We start from the raw sequence: 22,131 nt of genomic DNA, 5'->3' as shown, positions 1-22,131 counted from the left end.
AAAAGGAACAATAAAATGAATTATGCAAATAGGTAAATGAACAGGTGAACCTGTGAAGTAATGTAAGTTCGGGTGGAACTGCACATTTTATACCCAATGCATGTGTATGGAGTGTCTTAAGTAACGGCCGTCGAAATTTTAGAAAAAAGGCTAATATTATCAAAAGTCATATATTTATTGGGCCAACCCTATCAACAAAAATAATATAAAACAAGAAACCAAAAAATGGATCCGAACTAGAATCCGGGAACACTGGAACGGCACAAGCGGCCTAAACCCTCCAAAAAGTTTTTGAACTTAAGGGTCAACACAGCAAAATCTGCTCTAACTCTAGATAAAAAGGGCCTCAGATTACTTTATGCAGCACTTACAGATCACTTTGTCTGTAATAAACACTTTATAACAATTGGATTATCTAGTACAAAATTATGCAGGTTCTTCTGTGATGAAGAGGAGTCTATGGAAGACTTAATCACCAATTGTGAGGCATTAGGCCACATGAGACACAGAATCCTGGGCTCGCACCTACTAGAGGAGGAAGACCTACAATTGCTCCCTCCTAAGGAGCTGGTTCGATTTCTCGATATACTAAATAATTATAATTAAATAGGTGCATCAAGGCCTTAGCCTAACACGTACACCATTACCATTACCATCAAAAGTCAGTTGGCGTAGTGTTTCAGAGATATGAAAAATTAATTACACTATCGCAAGATCCATAATCAATAATCTCCAATTTAATGAAGTTAGATTGTTAGAAAATAAGAAAAACTGCGGCTACATGTAAATTTAAGTTCCCCACTGTATGCCATTGCTTTTGAATAGCATCAACTAAATAGTCAAGCCTGATCAGCCGCGCTCTAGAAAAAATATGAAATTTACACCGAATTTCAGTGTCCATCTCAGTTCGTTCTAAAATACCTTCGCTCTATATACATATCTTTCGATGTGTGCCATACCACCGCTTATGGTATTCGCCAGCATTCTAATCTTCCCGGAAACTCCCAAAAATTGTCTATGGACCCCGCTCTCGAGCACTCGAGCAAAAGTCAAGTCATCGAATGTTGTCATTATCCGTCTTTAAGCGCTATGTAGTAGTACGAGAAACTTGTAAGGTGCGATTAGAGAACGTTTTATTGATCAAAGTAGTAATTTTTTACTAAGAATGATTTTCCGTCGTCCACATGGGACAGTAAATGCAGTTCTCTAGAAGTATAGGTTAAGTTAGGTTGAGTGGCTATCATCCGACATACTTAGACCTTAATTGTCCCTTTGTGAAGCCACTGTAGCTCGTCCTTTATACTCCTGAGTTTTCTCTGAACCAACCCGTGGATTTAATGCATTTCTTTTAATTTCGGCAACCTTATTTAAAAGACATCTTCAGTGCTGTCAACAGAGGCGAATCCGAGCGTGGAAACTCTTTCTGTATAGAGCAGTGGATGTGCAGAGGAGGTGTCGCACGGTTTCTTCTTCGTCAACATTTTGACAGCTTCGACAAAAGTCAATATGAGGTACACCCAGTCTATTCGCATGCCTTCCAATTAGACAAGTCTCTGTTAGTATCCGTATCGTATTTATCATATCCTGTCTCTTAAGATTCAGTAGCGATTTTGTGCAGCTATGGTGCCATTCTGGCCAAGTGTGCCTGCTTATTTGGCAAAGGTGATTGCCTCCAATGGAAGATAGCAGCATTAAAGATATTTCCACGTTTCTAAGGGAGTCGATATGAGTGCATTGGGGTATAGAAGTATGAAACATTTCGTATACATTTAATATTACATTACATTATTCACAAATGGCTTTGACGCTGTGTGACAGCTTTGCAACAGGAGGGAGCACCTGGACATGAAGACCTGGAAGCCTTCTGAAGAAGAAACAAAATCCAACATTCACCGCCGCAAATTCTTGATGAAAAAGTCAGACCCAACGAAGAAGCGGACGGCTCTATAACACCAAACCCAAAGCGAAGCAAGTAGACGATCCGCGCTAGATACTCCCATTTCTGAACAAAGCCTGCCTTTGGAATAAAGCTCCCCGGAACAGGAATTTACCGCTAAGATGAGGGTGGAAGAAGACGAAGCTCTCGCAAAGTGCCGCCTCACGCTTAATAAAGTGAAGCTGGCAATGCAGAAGCAGAAAAACACAAGCAGCATTGTAAAGACTGGGGTATCCGAGTTAGACGAGCTTTTCGACATTATTGAAAGCTTGCGATGAAACTGGATTAAAGCGGAAAAAGAGGTCAAACAAATAAAGATGACGAACCCAGCAGAAGCACTAACTAACCCAAGTGATTCGTCGACCCCGACTGCTGCATCATCAAAACGGATGGTCTCCAGCTCGGCTGGGCAAGGTAGGGGAGGAGAGTATGCGAGACTAGAAAGATGGAATGGCAAACTGGCAAAGAGAAGGAAGACAAAGAAACAAGAGGCAGAAACGCAAATCAAACAGAGGTCTCAGACAAGAAAGGGCGAAAGGAAACCCAACGGTGTTTAGAAGCAGCAGAACTTCCGCCCAGATGTTAAAACAGACGAAAACCGGGCGAAAGTCTGAGGAATAAGGAAAGTTAAAACGGACGCGCTCCTTTTTGTTACTAGACGAATGTGTAAAACCAGGATCACAATCCAACGAAGCTCTGAAGGGTAAAATGAAAGACGGCGCTTCCGTGAGCGAGCTGAAAAATAAAGCCGCGTTAGAGATACGCGACTGGAAATTCCGTCTATCTGGCTGTCATATTCGCAAAATGCGTCTTTTAATAAAAGTCTGCAGTCAGAATCCGACCACATTTCACGACAAAGAGTAAAATAGATTTCAAACTGGAGTGCAAGCTCTTTGCAGGATATAAATTCTGCTCGTTCCTGGCATGGTGCAGTCTGTTTTAGCAAGCTGGCGCAAAATTAATTACTCAACGGGAAGATTCAAAATTTTTGCAAATGACGTCGCACATCACTCAAATTCGATAGCTGTGAGCTGGACAGCTGTAGAATATAGTACAAACAGACAAGCAATGGAACGCGTAAAGATCACAATTTAGACTTTCATCACTCAAAATATTTTTTTTTTTATTAAAACAGTTATAAACAAACACAATTGAATATGAGTAATTGTGCGCCACCTTGTAGTATATTTAAGTAAGTGTTTATGGTCAATCCAATATCTTCGGACGATTAATTTTGCGCCACCTGCTCGCACCAAATGTTGGGGGAGTCAAGTCAAGTAACATTTTTGCTGGCTCGGTTTTTTGTGATAGCAGTAGGAGCTTACTTTTCCTTCACATACTATTTCCCCCTTGCTATAAAAAGTTAAGATACTACAAAATTAGAGGAATTGAAAACCACGAAAAGTATATATTTAAAATAGTATTTATGTGTAATAAAAATATGGCCTAAAAATGATGTGAGAAATATTGACTGGCTTAAAAAGTTGCTGTAAACTATAACCAGCACACCAGCGCCCATTTTTTGGTCGTACCTAAATGTGTTACCATATTACATACATATCCATATTACATACATACATATGTACAATTTGTACTTTTTTCTTTCTTTCTCCCATTCATCAACGCCAATGGAGCGTGCGAACTGGGTGTGCGGTGGCTGATCAAAACAAACATCGTCCGCCGCTAGCCCCACGCCAACTGTATGGGAATGTATGTATGGATGAATGTGTGTATGTATGAATATGTTAATGTATGATGAATGAATGTATGTATGCGTGTATGCATGTATTTATGTGCCCAAATTAGCAGCCCAACTAAGCGCATTCCAATTGATAAACTACTTCATTAGGCACTTTGTTCAGCATTGTTTTGTACTATTTTAAATTTTCCTCATTTTTATTTAAATTTTTGTTTTTGTTTTCGCAATTCGTGAGCATTTTTTACGCTTTTCCTAACTAGCCTGACTTTCATTTTCATTTGAGCATTCAAGCTAACCACTTGGTTTTCTTCTTTCTTTTTTTACGCAGTCAGTCCGTTCCAGGTTTCAGCAACAGAAGAACGACTTTGAGAGGAAAAAATAAATAAAAAAATATAAGAAATTAGAATAAAAATACATACACTACGAAAGATGTCGCTGTTGCGCACTGTGTTGCTGCTGGCGTTTGGTGCCACTGTCGCCTTGGCTCAACGTCGCCTAGCGTTGCCGGATCCACGCAGCTGTGCCAATCGTAAGTAGATGTGATATTCATAAGTGAACTAATTGGTTTTACAAACAAGTGCATTGAAACGCCTGAGGCTTGAGCCTAAGGTACCTTGAAAGCTTCTGAGCTACGGAGTTGAGGAAAAATCAAGGAGGGTATATGAATTTTATTGTCTTAAAAACTGTTGAATTGAGCCAGAGGAGTTTAGGAATTATACTCAACTTGGGTTTGTGGCAATCTTTCTCTCGATTCCACATTTTCTGACAGTGAAGTAAGCTGACAAAGCTAAATGGGTTCGTATTCGAAGCTTCCTCGGTCTGGCCAAACTCTTTTGACTTTGGACGTGAGTTTAAAATAGGTCTATTACAGCTAACGACTTGACCGTCCATGTAGCTTCATTTAAAAAGGATCATCGAATATGGCGAAAAAAGGCCAGACCCGGTTGCCCAATCGAAGGTTTCAAAAAAGCTGTCCCACGGAGGGTAGGTAGGTAGGTGGTTTGGCAGCCGCATCGCACATAGAGACAACGATGTCACTTAGACCACGGAATGGGTCCGTTGTGAGCCGCGACGGCTGGGCTACATTTCCCTCTCCATATAGAACCATCCTGAGCTTTTGACAAAGCGTAAAAGGTTGTTGATACCTAAAGTGTATAGATTATCTATATTCGTTAAGAAGTAGGGTTTTACAAATCGGTTTCTGCTTCTAGCTAGAGCCGAGCATGTTTAAAAAAGGTGTTGAATTGTTTCCAGTTCCTCCTCATTTCTGCAGCTACGACAGAAATCATGCGTGTAAACGCCTAATCTCTTTGCATGATTTCCTATGAGACAATGTCCTGTGAGGGCCCCTACTAAGGTCCTGATTTGAAGTCTACTCAGTTTTATAATACTCTTGGACAGACGTAAATTTAGCCTTGGCCATGTTTGCCTAGCATTTTCGCAGGTGTTAGCGCTAATCCATCTCTGATTTGCAAAATTGATTAGTGCATCCTTAATAAGAAGCTTACAAGTTGCGAATCTCCATAAAATTCTCCCACGGAGGGTTAAATGCATTAAAAATCATCTTTTAAAAACTGTAACTATATCACAAATTGAAATAGGGGATTTTATATCTATAAGAATTGATTCATATAAGAACGAGAAGACTTTTTGAGGTCTTCCTAGTGATTCAAATTAGGAATGACATTGGAAGCTTAGAGTTGCTAGTATCAATCCCGTATCAAACTCCTTAAGTCATTGCCTTAAACAGGAGCTAAATGCAAGCTGCGGCCATAGGAGGATATTCGCCGCATTCCTGAGCTATCTGAACCGATGAAATATGCGCTGTTTATCTCTACTCCCTTCACAATGTTCAGATATCTTTTAGAAGCAAAGGAAAAGTATAAAAGGGATGCAGGCGGAAGAGCGGAGTCCATCCATGTATGCACAGATGACTCAAAACTTGCCGGTAGAGGTAGATTAGGTTAGGTTAGGTTAGCCAGGTTGCTTGTCTAAGACACGACACTCGGTGGTGCTAAGGCCCATGTGATACATACATCTGATTTTCATTCCCTAATTAAGTTGCTTAAACTACTTAGATCTTTTTAAGAAGATAACTAATCCCTCCAGTGAGGCGTTTTGCAAATTTCCCAGGTTTTCAAAGAAATAATCGAAAAGATAGTTGTCACTTATTCTTTGAAGTATAGGACATTCGCAGAGAAGGTGTTACACCAACTCGCTTTTTTCTTCATCTCCACAACTCCTGCAGAAGTCATTGAGAGGTCTACCCATTTTGCCGGCTAGGGTGCTAATAGTGCAGTCACCAGTGCAATAGTTCGTGAGGATGCTTTTAGTTGCTCTGTTGAACCCAAGCAGACATTTTGTGCTTTTAAGATTTAGTTTTGGCCAGAGCGCTTAGGAGACTCTGCAGTTAGTAGACTGAAACGACCTTCTATTGGTTTCCGCGATCACGCTCAAGTCAATCGCATCGTACAGATCGTTTAGAGGAACGCTAATGCCGTCTACCACTCGCTGGAGGTCAAGCTCATAGCCTCTCCTTTCTCCTTCCACACTCATCCGCTCTATAATTTTTTTTCTACTCCAGAGTGGCCGAGGATCGAACAAAGTGTGGCATTGTGTTATTGGACAAGCAAGAGCGACCTCCTTCTCCCTTTAACAAATCTTGAATTGATACGTGTTGAGGCCACATGCCTTGATCACTGCTTGACTATCAACAAAAACGATAAGGTTTGCCGGAGTAAGTCCATTCGTCTTATCGTTTTTGCTGCTTTGTCTATAGCTTAGATCTCAGCTTGGAAAACGCTACACCGGTTTGGGAGTCTAAAGAAGTAATTTAAGGATAATTGTTCCGGGTACACTCCCGTTCGAGTGCCATTGCCAATCTTAGAGTCGTCAGTGTAAATATGGTGACTACCATGATTTGATTTGACTCTGGCCTGAAAATCCTTTCGGGCATTCTTTCTTATTTTATAGTCTTTGTTCAGATCTCTCTTGGGAACCAGATATTCACCCAGCAACCTTGGATTCAACAGTCTCTTTCTCTGCCGGATCCCCACGGCTTATGAAATGGTGGTTGTACGGAAATTCAAGTTGCTCCGCATGAGTTCTGATCACCCAATGACCGGTGACAACCGCTATGGGTCTGGAAATTGAATGGTTGGGAATGCCGTACTGAGGCCAAAGTGTTTTTGAGACAGCGCAAGAAAACATAGAACTCCATTTGTCTTGCACTTTTTTAAGAAAGAAATTGCGCAGTTTCCCTTTCACAACTGTCAATGGGACACCGATGTCTGAGATGGGGACAACTACCAGCCAGTTCTGTCGAGCCTTTCCTGGTAGGCTCATCAGCAATTTCAATTGCCTTTATGTTCCTATGCTCTGGAATTCAGATAAGAGAAATGTTTCGTGCACATTCGAGACGATTGATCTCTTCTTTATACGAGTTGACCAAAAGAGAGCTGCAACAAGGCGACGACAGGGCCTTGAACGCAGCTTAACTATAGGAAAAGATGACATATAATACATCCACCAGCAAACGGAAGATTGTGTAATTTTAGCAAATGGCGTCGTACGTCAATCATATATTATTAGACTCCTAACTAAACAAGCGCAAAATAAAGATTTTCATCACTCAGAATAATTTTTTTTTATCTAGTAAAAAGTTATTCAAAAACCAAATTAGATTATTTATTTTGCTTCACCTTGTAATATACGTTTTCCTACATTTTTACTCAAAATAGTTTCTCACTTTACCTCTTTCTCCCCTCTCTCTCTCTCTGCAGGTGTTCGCCATGCCACTTACCGCGATGCGCGTGGTGTCGCCCATTCGTACTTCTTCAGCTGGGAGCATGCGCCGACACGTAGTCTCGAAGTCGATTGGTTGGATGCGCGCAACATTTGCCGTCGCCATTGCATGGATGCCGTCTCACTGGAAACACCTCAGGAGAATGAATTCATCAAGCAGCGCATAGCACGTGGCAATGTGCGCTACATCTGGACATCGGGACGTAAGTGCAACTTCGCTGGCTGTGATCGTCCCGACTTACAGCCACCAAATGAGAATGGCTGGTTCTGGTCGGGATCGGGTGCCAAAATCGGACCCACCTCTCAGCGCAACACCGGCGACTGGTCGCACACTGGCGGCTACAATCAACCACAACCGGACAACCGTGAAGCCGCACAGGGTAACGATGAATCGTGTTTGTCGATTTTGAACAACTTCTACAATGACGGACTCAAGTGGCACGATGTGGCCTGCCATCACTTGAAGCCATTCGTGTGCGAGGACTCCGACGAGTTGTTGAACTTTGTGCGCTCGCGCAATGCTGGAATTCGTCTGTAAATGAACACTGCATAGGAACATTTGTATATGTGTTGTTTTTGTTTTTTGGTTTTTTTGTTTTGGACTTTGTAACGACGTAACGGATGTGAATGCATACGCGGCGAGGTACGCTTGGAATGTGGAATGTGGATTGTGGCATGTGGAGTGTAAAATCTGAAACGTATTTGTTGATGTTTTATTTTTATTTGTAAAGTTTTTGTTCACAACTTAAAAAGTTTTCTAATTGGCAAGAAATTTCTTAAGTTTGAGCAGAATTATGTTTTAGCTTAAGTGAAGTTTAAAATTAATTTATGTTTAATAAAATAAAATCGAGAAAATGTGAAAATGATATCAGCCAAACGAGTTGCATTATTCGAGTGACTTAAATATTTTCGAATTAAATTATAATTTTCGATTTGTTGAAATTCGTTGCAAGTCTGCTCTCTGCTAAAATTCTTTCTCAAATAAAATATACTTAGAAAAATTTTATTTTGGTTTAAGCTTTTGCATGTAACCGTTACTTACTCTGTACACCCCAAATTGGCTAACGAGTTCACGCCTGTATGCATATAATCACTTTTATATCATATATAAAAAGTTTTCCTGATCTATTGAATTGTTTCGTCTCGACCGACTTTCCGTTCACTGAGGGTAACGCATTTAACTAATTTTAATAACAAATCCGAAAATGAAGTAAAAAAATTTACACTTAAGTTTATGATATAATTGAATTATATGAGTATTTAAAAATGTATAGAAAATTGGAAATAAATTTCTGCATTAGTAATTATTGTGTTTTTCTGGGTTAAGGTGGTGATATTTAGGATAAAGTTACAGAATTAATTTAGGATAAAATACAGAAGTAACCAAAGAATGAATTAGCCAGGAAAGGAGTGGCCGCGCTATTTATAGGTGGATCAGGGAAGGGTAACTTCTCCGCACTTATTCCGCAAGTAGAGGAAAGGCGAAGAAGTTAAGGGGGGAAGCTGGTCTAGAGCGCAAAAAATGGGCATATTTTATGAATTTATTTTGACTCAACAAAGGAATCAATCGAAAATCTGTGAAATAGGTTTAATAATATAGCTTTCATGATACAAATTCAAAATTTTTCGTCAGAATTAATTTCAAAATGGCCGCTGTCCAGCAGTTCTCCTAAGGCGCCTTTTTTTCTATTGGGTCCATTGCCGAAGACGTAAACTCCTTAATTTTTGTCCTGGATCAAAAAATAAAATTTTTTTAGTTTCTATATAACAACAGAACGTCTCTTTCTGTTGGATTTTTCGATATTTTGTTTTTTCGCGAAATGGTGCACGTTTGAACAAAAAGTTACAATTTTCACTATAAAGAACGACATAAAATTGTTGATTAAAAAAAAAACTATGTAATATAAATAAAAAATCCTACGTACGTCTCCGGAGAAAGGTATTTCGAATGTATTGTCAAAATTTTGTAAGAATCGGTAAAGATTTGTTCGAGTTATGTCTTCGGCCAGTTTAAAAAAAGTGATTTCGAGAAAAACGCGTTTAAAGTTGTAATTAGCGTTCGGGGCATACCTGCGAGGCACTGCCGTCGAATGAAAAATTTGGGCATTTAGACATTTTTGCTGGCATCCCTCATTTGGTATATTATTTCTAAGACCCTAAAGCACCTTTTAAGACAAAAAAAAATTTTTCGATTTTTTCAAAATTCTAGACCAGCTTCCCCCCTTAATACTAGGACAATATACCGCAATAAAATAGGCAGCTTGGTAACTAGTAATCAAATCCAATGATAGTCAGCTTTAACTTAAACCTATTTAAAGATTCTTCTTCTTCTTAATTGGCGCTATAACCGCTTACGCGATTTTGGCCGAGTTTAACAAAGCGCGCCAGTCGTTTCTTTCTCGTGCTAACCGGCGCCAGTTGGACACACCAAGTGAAGCCAAGTCCTTCTCCACCTGATCTTTCCAACGCAGAGGAGGCCGCCCTCTTCCTCTGCTACCACCAGCTGGTACCGCATCGAATACTTTCAAAGCCGGAGCGTTTGTATCCATTCGGACGACATGACCCAGCCAACGAAGCCGCTGGATCTTTATTCGCTGCGCTATGTCTATGTCGTCGTAAAGCTCATACAGCTCATCGTTCCATCGTCTACGATATTCGCCGTTGCCAACGTGAAAAGGTCCAAAAATCTTACGCAGAATCTTTCTCTCGAACACTCCAAGCGTCGCTTCATCGGATGTTGTCATCGTCCAAGCTTCTGCGCCATACGTTAGGACGGGCATGATGAGAGTCTTGTAGAGTGTTAGTTTTGTTCGTCGAGAGAGGACTTTACTACTCAATTGCCTACTTAGTCCAAAGTAGCACTTGTTGGCAAGAGAGATTCTACGTTGGATTTCAAGGCTGACATTGTTATCGGTGTTAATGCTGGTTCCTAAATAGACGAAGTCTTTTACAACCTCAAAATTATAACTGTCAACAGTGACGTGGGTGCCGATACGCGAGTGCGCCGACTGTTTGTTTGAAGACAGGAGGTACTTCGTTTTGTCCTCGTTCACCACCAGACCCATTCGCTTTGCCTCTTTATCCAGTTTGGAGAAGGCAGAACTAACAGCGCGGTTGTTAAGGCCGATGATGTCAATATCATCGGCATACGCCAGCAATTGTACGCTCTTATAAAAAATTGTGCCTGAGCGATTAAGTTCTGCGGCTCGCACGATGCTCTCCAACATCAGGTTAAAGAAGTCACACGACAGGGAGTCACCCTGTCTGAAACCTCGTTTGGTATCAAACGGCTCGGAGAGGTCCTTTCCAATTCTGACGGCGCTGTTGGTGTTGAGCAACGTCATCTTACATAGCCGTATTAGTTTTGCGGGGATACCAAATTCAGACATCGCGGCATACAGGTAACTCCTTTCCGTACTGTCGAATGCAGCTTTGAAGTCGACGAAAAGATGGTGTGTGTCGATTCTCCTTTCATGGGTCTTTTCCAAGATTTGGCGTATTGAGAATATTTGGTCGATGGTAGACTTTCCAGGTCTGAAGCCACACTGATAAGGTCCAATCAGTTGGTTGACGGTGGGCTTCAGTCTTTCACACAATACGCTCGCTAGAACCTTATAGGCGATATTTAGAAGACTAATCCCGCGGTAATTGGCACAAATTGCAGGATCGCCCTTCTTATGGATTGGGCAGAGCACACTTAAATTCCAATCGGCAGGCATGCTTTCATCCGACCATATTTTGCATAGGAGCTGATGCATGCACCTTACCAGCTCCTCGCCGCCATGTTTGAATAGCTCAGCCGGCAGTCCGTCGGCGCCCGCGGCTTTGTTGTTCTTTAGCCGCGTTATCGCTATTCTCACCTCGTTATGATCGGGTAGCGGAACGACAATTCCGTCGTCAACGATTGGGGTATCGGGATCTTCACTTTCTCGGTGACATGCGCAGCTGTCACTGTTTAATAGGTTCGAGAAGTGTTCCCTCCATAATTTAAGATTGCTCTGTACGTCGGTCACCAGTTCGCCGTCTTTGTTCTTACAGGAAAACGCCCCGGTCTTAAGACCTTCTGTAAGCCGCCGAACTTTCTGGTAGAATTTTCGGGCGTTGTTCCTGTTGGCCAGCATCTCAAGCTCTTCGCACTCACGTATTTCGGCCTCTCGTTTCTTCTGTCGGATAATACGTCTCTCTTCCTTTTTCAGCTCTCTGTAGCGATCCCACATGGCTCGCGTTGCGCCCGATCGCAGCGTGGCTCTATAGGCGGCATCCTTTCTTTCTGCGGCAGCATGACATTCCTCGTCGTACCAATTGTTTTTTCGGGCTCGCCGGAATCCGATTTCTTCTTCGGCGGCGGTACGTAGAGAACGAGAAATGTTGCTCCATTGTTCGTGGATGCCGGTTTGTTGGGCAGTACTCTCTGAGAGCAGGAGTGAGAGTCGAGTGGCGAATCTTCTGGCTGTCTGTTGTGATTGCAGCTTTTCTAGGTCGAACATTCTTTGCGTAGGTAGATGCACGTTTTTTGCTGCACAGAGGCGCGTGCGCAGTTTGGCTGCAACAAGGTAGTGATCCGAGTCAATGTTGGGTCCTCGGATCGTACGTACATCTAATACACTAGAAGCGTGTCTTCCATCTATCACAACATGATCGATCTGGTTTCGCGTTTTTCGATCAGGGGACAGCCAGGTAGCTTGGTGTATCTTTTTATGCTGGAATCTGGTGCTGCAGACTACCATGTTTCGGGCCCCGGCGAAGTCGATCAGCCTCTGTCCGTTACCGGATGTTTCGTTGTGTAGGCTGAATTTTCCGACTGTGGGACCAAAAACTCCCTCCTTGCCCACCCTGGCGTTGAAGTCGCCAAGCACGATTTTTATGTCGTGGCGGGGGCAGCGCTCATAGGAGCGTTCCAGGCGCTCATAGAAAGAATCTTTGGTCGCATCGTCCTTCTCTTCCGTCGGGGCGTGGGCGCAAATTAGCGATATGTTACAAAAACGGGCTTTGATCCGGATTGTTGCGAGATGCTCGTCCACCGGAGTGAACGACAGTACTTGGCGACGAAGTCTCTCTCCCACAACAAATCCGACACCGAATTTGCGCTCCTTTACATGGCAGCTGTAGAAGACGTCGCAAGGTCCTATGGTTTTCTTTCCTTGCCCCGTCCATCGCATCTCTTGGATGGCAGTGATGTCAGCCTTTGCTCTCACGAGGACATCAACCAGCCGGGCAGAGGCACCCTCCCCATTAAGGGACCGGACATTCCAGGTGCATGTCCTCAAATCATAGTCCTTAGTTCGTTTGCAGGGGTCGTCATCAGTATAGGGAGGTCTCATCCGAGGCTTTTTTAAAGTTTTCATTGGGGGCGATTTTTAAGTGGCGGGTCCCAAACCCAACGCACAACCAGCTATCCTGGAATGTTTCGCCTTCTCACTTTAGCTCACTCCCGAACGGGTGTTCGGAAGCTACCCAGAGGATACGTGGGCTAATCCCGGCCGTTGTGAGCTGCTTGAACCATATGTAGAAGAATCGTCCTGGCCACTCCCAAGTGAATGGCGATCAGTAACTTTCCCCACTTGCGTGGACTTCTACACATGGAACCATCCTCCTAAAGATTGGTAGGAATTAAATTAGAATAGTTTCAGAATCACCACAGGAATACTAATAGGGTATTTTGGATTGAATCGTCATCTTACTAACCTGGGAGTATTCTTCAATGGAATTTGCAGGTTCTGTAGGGAAACCGCCAAACTTGTGCTGGCATTATGCCCTGCAGTGACGCATAAGCGGCACAAACACTTCATCATCATCGGTTTCTGTTTCTCCCACTGAAGCATAGGGCCTCAGTAAAACACCTCCATCTGATTCAAGGTTTTCCTGACGTTTCAACTTCCTTCTGCACAGTTCTTCTCCTGGATATTTTTGGACGGCCAACCTTCCGAGCACCTTGTGGATTCCAATCCAATGTTTGACGACAGATTTCAATTGAGTCCTCGCGAAGCGTATGCCCAATCAACCTCCACTTTCGCAGTTTTATCATGTTAGCTACCGGGTGGATTTTGCACCTCTCGTATAGATCGTCGTTACTTATGGTGTTGGACTAGATCTTCAATATCCTGCGTAAACATCTGTTCACACAGCTTTGAATAGACATATTTTACCAGAGAAAGAAATAAAGTTCAATAAAAACAAAATGTTGTTGTTGTTGAAGTGGTTGAGTATTTCTACTGAAATAATCCGAATCCTGTTCTCATGTGATGATATCCTGTTTTTTTTTTTTTGTAAGTCAGATTCATTTTGTGAGATTCAAGTTTAGTATAGTATGTTTGAGATCTCATTAATTTGCTGTAAGAAAGGCTTACCGAAAGAGCGTAGTCATGCCCTATCTAGCCCTGGACATTAACGTAAGTAGTGGAAAATACTTTCCTTCACCCCTTCCGCTTGACAGCTTCTGCCAATGGGATTCAAAGAGAGGTTGAGTCTGGCGGCATGATATCCCCTACCTTCCAATGATCACCTTCTCTCGGCTCAAGCATGATAGTGTTGAGTGGGGCAGAAACTGCCATCGTCTCTGCTATATCCAATGCCGAACCTTTTCTTGCCAGCTCATCCAATATCTTATTACTCCGTATTTTCCTATGACCGGGAACGCATATCAGAGTAATTTCAAGCCAATGTCTGAGCAATTCTAGTTCCTCTCTACACTGTAGAACTAGTTTGGATAAAATGGAATTAAAATCTAAGGCCTTGATAGCTGCTTGACTGTCTGAAAAGGTAGCCACTCAAATTATTGTAGAGCTTTAGCGATTTACATAGTTCTGCCTGGAGCACGCTTGCATATTCAGGAAGTCGAATGGACTGAGATAGGTTGAGCGACTCCGAATGGAAGCCAGCTCCCACACCACAGCTCATCTTAGAACGGTCAGTGTAGATTTCAATATCGTATCTTCTAATCACCTGCCCTTTGCCCCATACGGCTCACGGTGAAAAACGTACATCGTAAAAACTTTCTTGAAGTTAAAGTTGGGAGTGTGTGTCCTATTTGAAGAAGTTGTGGTTTCAAGACACTTGCTCCACAGTACATGAAAAATAATCCTCTTACTAAAGTGGTTCCACCTCTCGGCAAATCTACCCTGGGACCACAAAGTATAACATCTGGGTAGAGCCGCTTTTATGTCCGAAGACACAACAGGTACATCTCCTGCAGACATAAGAAGACTATACACCGTCGATAGTGCCAATCGCTCGCACTGTATTCATAGGTGGTTCTAAAGTAAGTAAAGTAAGTGTTTGACTCAAAAGCCTTCGCTTGTCGTTGGTTCGTCATAAACCATCCGCCTTCACTGCTGCTGTAACTGTTGATGCATCGCCTTGCGTTCCCAATTAATACGGCGGAGACGCGTCATGATGTTAGCTGGGAACGTTTCGGCTTCCTCACACTTACTGCTGGTTGCGCACATATATTGTAATAGGGTGCTGGGGGATGGTTGATGAATCAGGGCTAGTTCGAGGATAGCTCGTTCCACACTAAAGCGCTCGGAATAAAAAATCAAGTGAGCTAAAAATATAATTAATTAAGTACCACCGGATTGCGACAAGCTCGAAAAAATATATGGTATGACGAGGAATGCCACGCTGCCGTGCTAAGAATGGATGCTGCCTATAGGGCCACGCCGCGATCGAACGCAACGCAAGCTATGTGGGATCGCTACTGAGAGGTGAAAAAGGAAGAGAGAGAAAGAATGCGTGAGTGCGAGGAGCTTCAGGTGCTGGCCGAAAGTTCTACCGGAAAGTCCGACGGTTTACAGAAGGTTTCAAGATCGTGGCGTTCTCCTGAAGAAACAAAGGCGGCAATCTGTTGACTGACATCCAGTTGCGTACTTAAATTATAGATGGCATACTTTTTGAATTTGTTAAGCCACGGGGGCCGACGGATTGACGGCTGAGCTAAGGATGCATCAGCTCTCGTGCAAAATATGGTCGGATGACAGCTTGCGTGCCGATTGGAATTTAAGTGTGCTCTGTCCCATCCATAAGAAGGGTGATCCTGCAATTTGTGCCAGTTACCGCAGGATTAGTCTTATAAATATCGTCTATAAGGTTCTAGCGACCGACGAACTAGAGGGGAGGAAGGCCGAGAACAAGATGGACCGTCGAACTAGAGGACAACATCAAGAAACTTAGGATAACGAACTGGAAAAAAGTCGCAAGCGTTCGAGACGTATGGAAGTCCCATGTGCAGCAAGCCAAAGCTCACAAAGAGCTGTAGAGCCAAAAGATGATGAAGGTTCTAGCGAGCGCTTTATGTGAAAATCTAACGCTCACCATGAACCAACTGATTTGACCCTATCAGTGTGGGTTTAGACCTGGAAAATCCAGCATCGACCAGATATTCACAATACGCCTAGTCTTGGAGAAAGAGAGAAGGAGAAAGGTCCTCGCTCTCGTGTGACTTCTTTAACCTGATGCTGGAAAAGATCGTGCGACCTGCAGAACTTAATCGCTTTGACACAATTTTTGTAATAAGAGCATACAATTGTTGACATAATAAAGTCCTCTCTCGACGAACGAGACTAACACTTTGTAAGGCTCTCATCATGCCCGTCCTAACGTATGGCGCAGAAGCTTGGACGATGACAATATCCGATGAAGCGACGCTTGAAGTGTTTGAGAGAAAGATTCTGCCGAGGATTTTCGGGCCTTTGCACGTTGGCAGGGGTGAGAATCATAGGCGATAGTATAAGAAGCGGCATAGGCATAGCGCATCGAATAAAGATCCAGCGGCTACGTTGGCTGACTGACATATCGTACAAATGGATACAAACGCTTCGGCTCTGAAAGTACTCGATGCGGTACCTGCTGGGGGTAGAAGAGGATGAGAAAAGCCTTCTCTGCGTAAGAAAGTTCAGTTGGAGAAGGACTTATCTTCACTTGGCGTATCCAACTGGCGCCGGTTAGCAGAATGAAACGAAAGCTTGTTAAACTCGACCAAAATCGCTTAAGCGGTTATCGTGGCAAACAAGAAGAAGAAAATTTAAGTAAAATTTTCAAAATATCATACGTTTATTTTATTGTTTACATAGACTTTTCTTTAATTTTTTATGCGACTTTTTCCTTTGCTTCTAAATTTCATGGATTGACGAGCATCCGAAATCAGTTGCCAAACCATACACAGTAGGCCGGGTCGATTTGTGGGGAGGCAAACAAATCGCCCATTGCTCTGTAAAAATCGCTCATTGCTCTGTGAAAATCGTATTCCAGGGATCAAAATAAGAAACTTTGCCGAAGGAACCATACCTCTAAAACGAATTCTGATGTCCCCCAATTTGGGTCGAACTTTTTAGTTTCTTTTCTCATATAAAGGCCAAAAATTGTGATATTTTCAATGATTGTATGGGGAACCGCCCAGGGGAGTTCCAGGGGGTGTGCCACTGGTATGGGTGGATCGGCCGTCCAAAGTTAGTGGGGGTCGGTCATACATTTGGACTCGATTGGAGCACTCTAAATGGGTTAAAGTGGGATTTTTCGTTCGACCCAAATTGGGGGACATCAGAATTCGTTTCAGAGGTATGGTTCCTTCGGCAAAGTTTCTTATTTTGATCCCTAGAATACGATTTTCATAGAGCAATGAGCGATTTTTAAATCGACCCGCGCTAATACACAGCCTTTTAGTATTGAATTATGTTTCTACTCATCCACTGAAATATTTTTCAAAGCCTCTGTCCTGCCGTCGTCGAACAATTGTAACCAGTAAAGCAAAACCATTACGGCATGAGGTCGAAGTGCAAACCTCGAAGAAATTTACCAATAATTTGTATGCCTTTGAATATATTTTCCTAATACCAATCGTTCTCGGCAAAAAAAAGTATCAATAAATCAATTACATAACTTAAATATCATTAAGGACAGAAGCTCATCAAAGCCTACCGCCATAAAAATTAAATTATAATTTTTCTTTCTAATTATTTTATTAAATTTGAGTAATGCTTTTAAAAAATAAAAACATTATTTGAATAATAAAATCGATTTCTTTCCATCTCACTGCTGTCAATCGAAGATCCTTGAACTTTTGCTGCGGCTAATAAGCCAATATTTCCCCTTTCCGGATTCAAATTATTCAACAACAGCAATACATAAATAGAGCATTCATCCACATTGCTATTAAAAATATATGTATGCATGTATGTATGTATGCATGTATGTATGTATGTATGTGTGCAATAGTTGATAGCTCCATTGTAGTTATCCGCAAAGAAAATGCCGGCTGCCTGGCCATTAAGATAAGAAATTACAATAGTTGCTTTGTGAAATTCAAACAAAAAGCAACCAGAAATAATAATGCGGTTTGAAAAAATATGCGCATATTCATAGGTATGGGTGTGTGAGTGTGTATTTGTAAGCGTACGTCTGTATTATGGTTTAACCTTCAAAAGAAGCATTGATACCCACGAGCAAATTGGCTGGATGAAGGATAAAAGAAAGCATAACTAAAGGGCAGACAAATTTTAAAATAGATGCGAGATAGAAAAGAAGCGGGAAAACGCAAGATATGGCGGCATTTGAGGGCAACTTTTAATAAAATAAAATCAAATTTTCGGCCATTAGAGTGGCTTGCACGCTCATTGTTAGCTTTATTCTGAAGAAACTAGCTTGAAATCGATTCTGTTAGCAACTTAACTATAAATATTATTCCTAACAACAACTTACGATTGCCCACAGCAGGAAGATTGAGGAGTTTTAAGTTTGTGAGATGAAATGTAATATCTTAGAAATAATGTGCGAAAATTTCAAGAGAATCCGACAAATACTTTTCGAGTTATTCAACAATTAACAAAGGGCGCTCGGGTGCTCCGGAGTGTTCGAGAGCAAGTAGCTAGCAGCAGCTGCAAGCAACCGACTTCTAGGGTTTAATTGTTATGAATACCAATTTTGATGTATATGTAATACTTAAGTATATACATATATATCCCCCAAGAACGATAGAAAGAAGATTGCGCCCATTAGAGAGTGCGTGACGTCACTTTTTCTAAGTTGCCAACCCTTGGCTATTCACAATAAATTTCGAGCTTTTTTATACCCAATATGCGAAAATTTTTAAGTTAGCTGTTTGTTTCTTTTTGTTTTTAATTTAAAGCTACCGAAACTGTAAGTAAAAAAAAGAACTGTATTATTAAACAAAAAAATGTTAAGAAAAAGTCACTCTGAGAAGATTTTAGTGCTAATGCAAAATTGTTGATACTTATAAAGTTTGATATTTTGAAAGCCCAAATTTAATTTTTTCTGCTCCTCTTAAGTTAATGCAAGAATATTAAATGTTCTTCTCTCAACTCTTCTTAACATTGAAAACCTTTTTACAAATTAAAAAAAAAACGTTGAATTTACTGAATGAGAATTAAAACCACAGAGGTGTAATCGTTTCGTCCAGTCTTCAATCCTTAGAATTCCACTGCACCTGTATAACAATTTATTGTCGAACGCACCAGATGCACACTAGCATTGTGCTGGCAGAAGAATTATTACAAATGAAATGCCATCTAAAAGGTACAATAAAAATCAAACGTCACAAATTCGGTGAAAATAAATCGGTCGCTTACAAAACAGGAAGAACGATGATATTTTCTTGGAAAGATAAAAGGGTGGTTACGCTGAAAAGCACCATTGATAGCGCGGAATTCATTACAAAAACCAGATTTTTAAGAGGAGGTGAACAACAAAATGTGGAAAAGCCAAAATGTGTTGTTAATTACACAGCTTCAATGGGTGCATCATCGCATCATCAACGCATCATCGTATTGTTTTCTAAGAAAATCTCTTAAGTGGCTACCCCTAACCCTTTAAAATAAACAAATCGCAGTATGCATGCCTAATGCAAATATTATTAATGAAATTCCTGCTGGCCTATACTTTCTAAACTTTTCATTGTTGTGCTTAGAATTTTGCTTGAAGTTCAGGGCTCAGTTTAATTTTTGTTTCTTTCCCACGCTTGTTAATCAGCTGCAAGGCATATTTGCATTATGCCCACAGATTTCAGGCTACATACAAATTTCCCTTTTTAAATATTTTTCTTTTTGTTTTAAAAATTGCTTTTGACTCAAGGCCTTCAAAAATTGTCCCTTACACGATATGCGCCCAACCAATTGAAGTGAAGGGTGGCGTAAAAAAATGGACAAGCGCGCCTGAGGAGAAAAATTAGCTCACACACACACACAAGCACACAGATGCTTATGCATACAAAGTAAAGCAGTGCATATTTGCAAAAGTAACTGGATTACAGTTACATTTCGGTACAATTCCTTTTTGAGAGGATAAGCAAAAAGTGGTTTATTTTTACAACATTTTTTTACACTTTTCTCCTTTTTTCTGATTCCCACTTTTTCTTTTAATTTTTACGCTTTTTATTGCCTCGTTTTATTGTCGTTTCCGTAATTTTTTCTTGCCCTCACTATTTTTCCACACTTCTCGGTTAAGTAGCAGAATAAATTTTAAACAAAGCTCCAAAATTAGATACACTAATACATAAACAAATAAACAAAGGAACGTATTGAGCAGGATACGCCAAGCACCAACAATAAAATGAAATGGAAAAAATTAAATAAATGGGAAGGGCAATTGCCCCGAAACAGCGACACGGCCAGCACGCATCAAAGGGATACGCCAGATTTGCGAGGGCAAATATGTGTGACATTGTGTTGTTGGCGACAAGAACTTTGGGTCTTGGTGCGTATATTTCGGGTCAACTTAATTACTGTTTGCGAATTAGGTTCGCTACAAATTGAGTAAATGTTTTTGTAGTGATTCTTTTCTTTTATGTTATTTTCTTTAATTTTATTATATTTTTCTTAGAGTGTTGAAGGAAATGGTCGTTCTTCTGATTATTCAGAAATATTTGTTGGTTTGACCGACCGCTTTTGAGTTGTGCGTCACGTGGGAAGTCTCTTGGAAAAGAGAGTTTATGGGTTTTTTTTCTGTGTGTGGGTAAGTATGTGTGCGTGTGTGTGTGTGTGAGTACTAAATTAAGCCCGTCGAGATAATGTCACGTGCATAAGAAATGATATTTTTCGTTTAGGCTTTTGGTTGGCGTTCCTTTCTATGTCGTGCAGCTACGCAAGTTCACATAACTCATTTGTGGAGATGCAGTGCAGATAAGTATTTGTTGTAGCAGACGGACATACACATCTAATATAAGATATATTGTAAGAATAAATAATTGAATAACTTTAATTAACATAGCTGATAGGGTCGAACGAAGCTAAAATTGAGTTTGTTTATGGAAATATGGAATGTACATACAGGGTTGCCCATATTCGACGGACCCATCTGCCAACCCTGTATCTTTTGACAGAGACGTCAGATCGCTAAATTACATACCGCGTTAGAAGCGTCAGTCCAAGCAGATTTTTACCATGGAACAGTACATGCAACGCGAGCGCTCCCAAATTGTAGAAATTTACATTCAACAAAAGAAGTCAATCGTGAAGAGTCAACCTGCGTATAAAAAATTAAATAAGTGGAAAAGTTCGCTTTCTAAGAACACCATTAAACGTTTGTACGAAAAATTTTCGACTGGTGATGCTCTTTCTAATCCAAAGAGGTCAAATCAAAACCGACCAAGACGATCGGATGAGAATATTGCTCTTGTACGGGCCAGTGTTGAGACGTCGCCAAGGACATCCCAAAATCGCCGTTCTCAGCAGTTGGACATTGCTCGGACCACTTTACAACGAATTATCCGCATTGATTTGCATTTATTCCCGTATAAGATTCAATTGACGCAAAGATTGTTGCCTGCGGACAAGCCTCGTCAATCGGAATGGGCCCAAAATGTCATCGGTCCGGCGAATATGGGCAACCCAGTACTTAATCATGCCGTAATTTCTGTTACAAGTTAAGTCCGTTATAGATATGAAATTACAATATGTACTTTTTTCAATGAAGTGAGTTTTATTTAATCATGTAAATGTGTAAATGTTAAAAAAGACATTAAAATTTTCATTCGAAATGGTCACCATTTGCTTTTACACAAGTCTTCAAACGATTAGGTCATTCAGGTATTTCAGCACGCACGGTTTTCATGGATGTTGATGTCGCCATTCAGATTGTTTGTGCCAAAGATGGTTTGAGACTCTCCAAATTTGTGTGAGGCCTTCGACAGGCCATGTTCTTCAATACTGACCACATACTGTAGTTCAATGGATTCAGGTCTGGACTTCCAGACGGCCAATCTTCTGCGGCTATGCACCCAGGAATATTGTTTTTTAGCCACTGTTGGGTGGTTTTGCGTTATGGGCTGGAGCGGGATCTTGCTGGAAGATCCAACGCTTTCCATTGAAAAGAGTACTGCTCAACTGCTTCACCACGCCTTCTAAGACATCCTTTTGGTACATTTTGCCTCACTCCCTTTTTCGCGGAGATGAAGAGATGTAAAGCCTTTACAAGACACCGCTCCCTACCAAACTAAATATTACAGAGGCTGGATGGTGGCCACGCTGAACCTTGGAACAACATTTTTTACGTGTTTAGAAGTTTTAGCATAGATTTTGTTGTTTTAAGTAACGGAAAGCTTTCATGTGGATCTGGTCGATTCATTCATTTCCCTGGACATGATTTTTGCTTTCTAAGGGGATTTCTGCGAATTCTTTCTCGAACGGCTGTTATGGCTGCACTGGTTCGAAAATTTAAATGCTGCGTACGCTTTTCCTAATTCCTG

At 41.3% G+C, this 22,131-nt stretch overlaps 1 protein-coding gene across 1 annotated transcript in view; it reads left to right on the top strand.

Annotated features, from left to right (window-relative positions):
* The window catches only part of LOC128862841 (uncharacterized), a 63,647-nt gene extending 54,904 nt beyond the window's left edge, over positions 1–8,743 (top strand). The window contains exons 2-3 of the mRNA XM_054101612.1: positions 3,964–4,164; positions 7,418–8,743. Of these exons, the coding sequence (XP_053957587.1) occupies positions 4,065–4,164; positions 7,418–7,977 (660 nt within the window). The 5' untranslated portion in view covers positions 3,964–4,064 and the 3' untranslated portion in view covers positions 7,978–8,743. The remainder of the gene's footprint in view (positions 1–3,963; positions 4,165–7,417) is intronic.
* The last annotated feature ends 13,388 nt before the right edge of the window (positions 8,744–22,131 follow it).

The sequence above is a fragment of the Anastrepha ludens genome, chromosome 5 (assembly GCF_028408465.1).
Source record: "Anastrepha ludens isolate Willacy chromosome 5, idAnaLude1.1, whole genome shotgun sequence".
Taxonomy (NCBI): domain Eukaryota; kingdom Metazoa; phylum Arthropoda; class Insecta; order Diptera; family Tephritidae; genus Anastrepha; species Anastrepha ludens.
The sequence above is the reverse complement of the archived record's forward strand: the minus strand, read 5'-3'. Positions and strand labels throughout refer to the sequence as shown.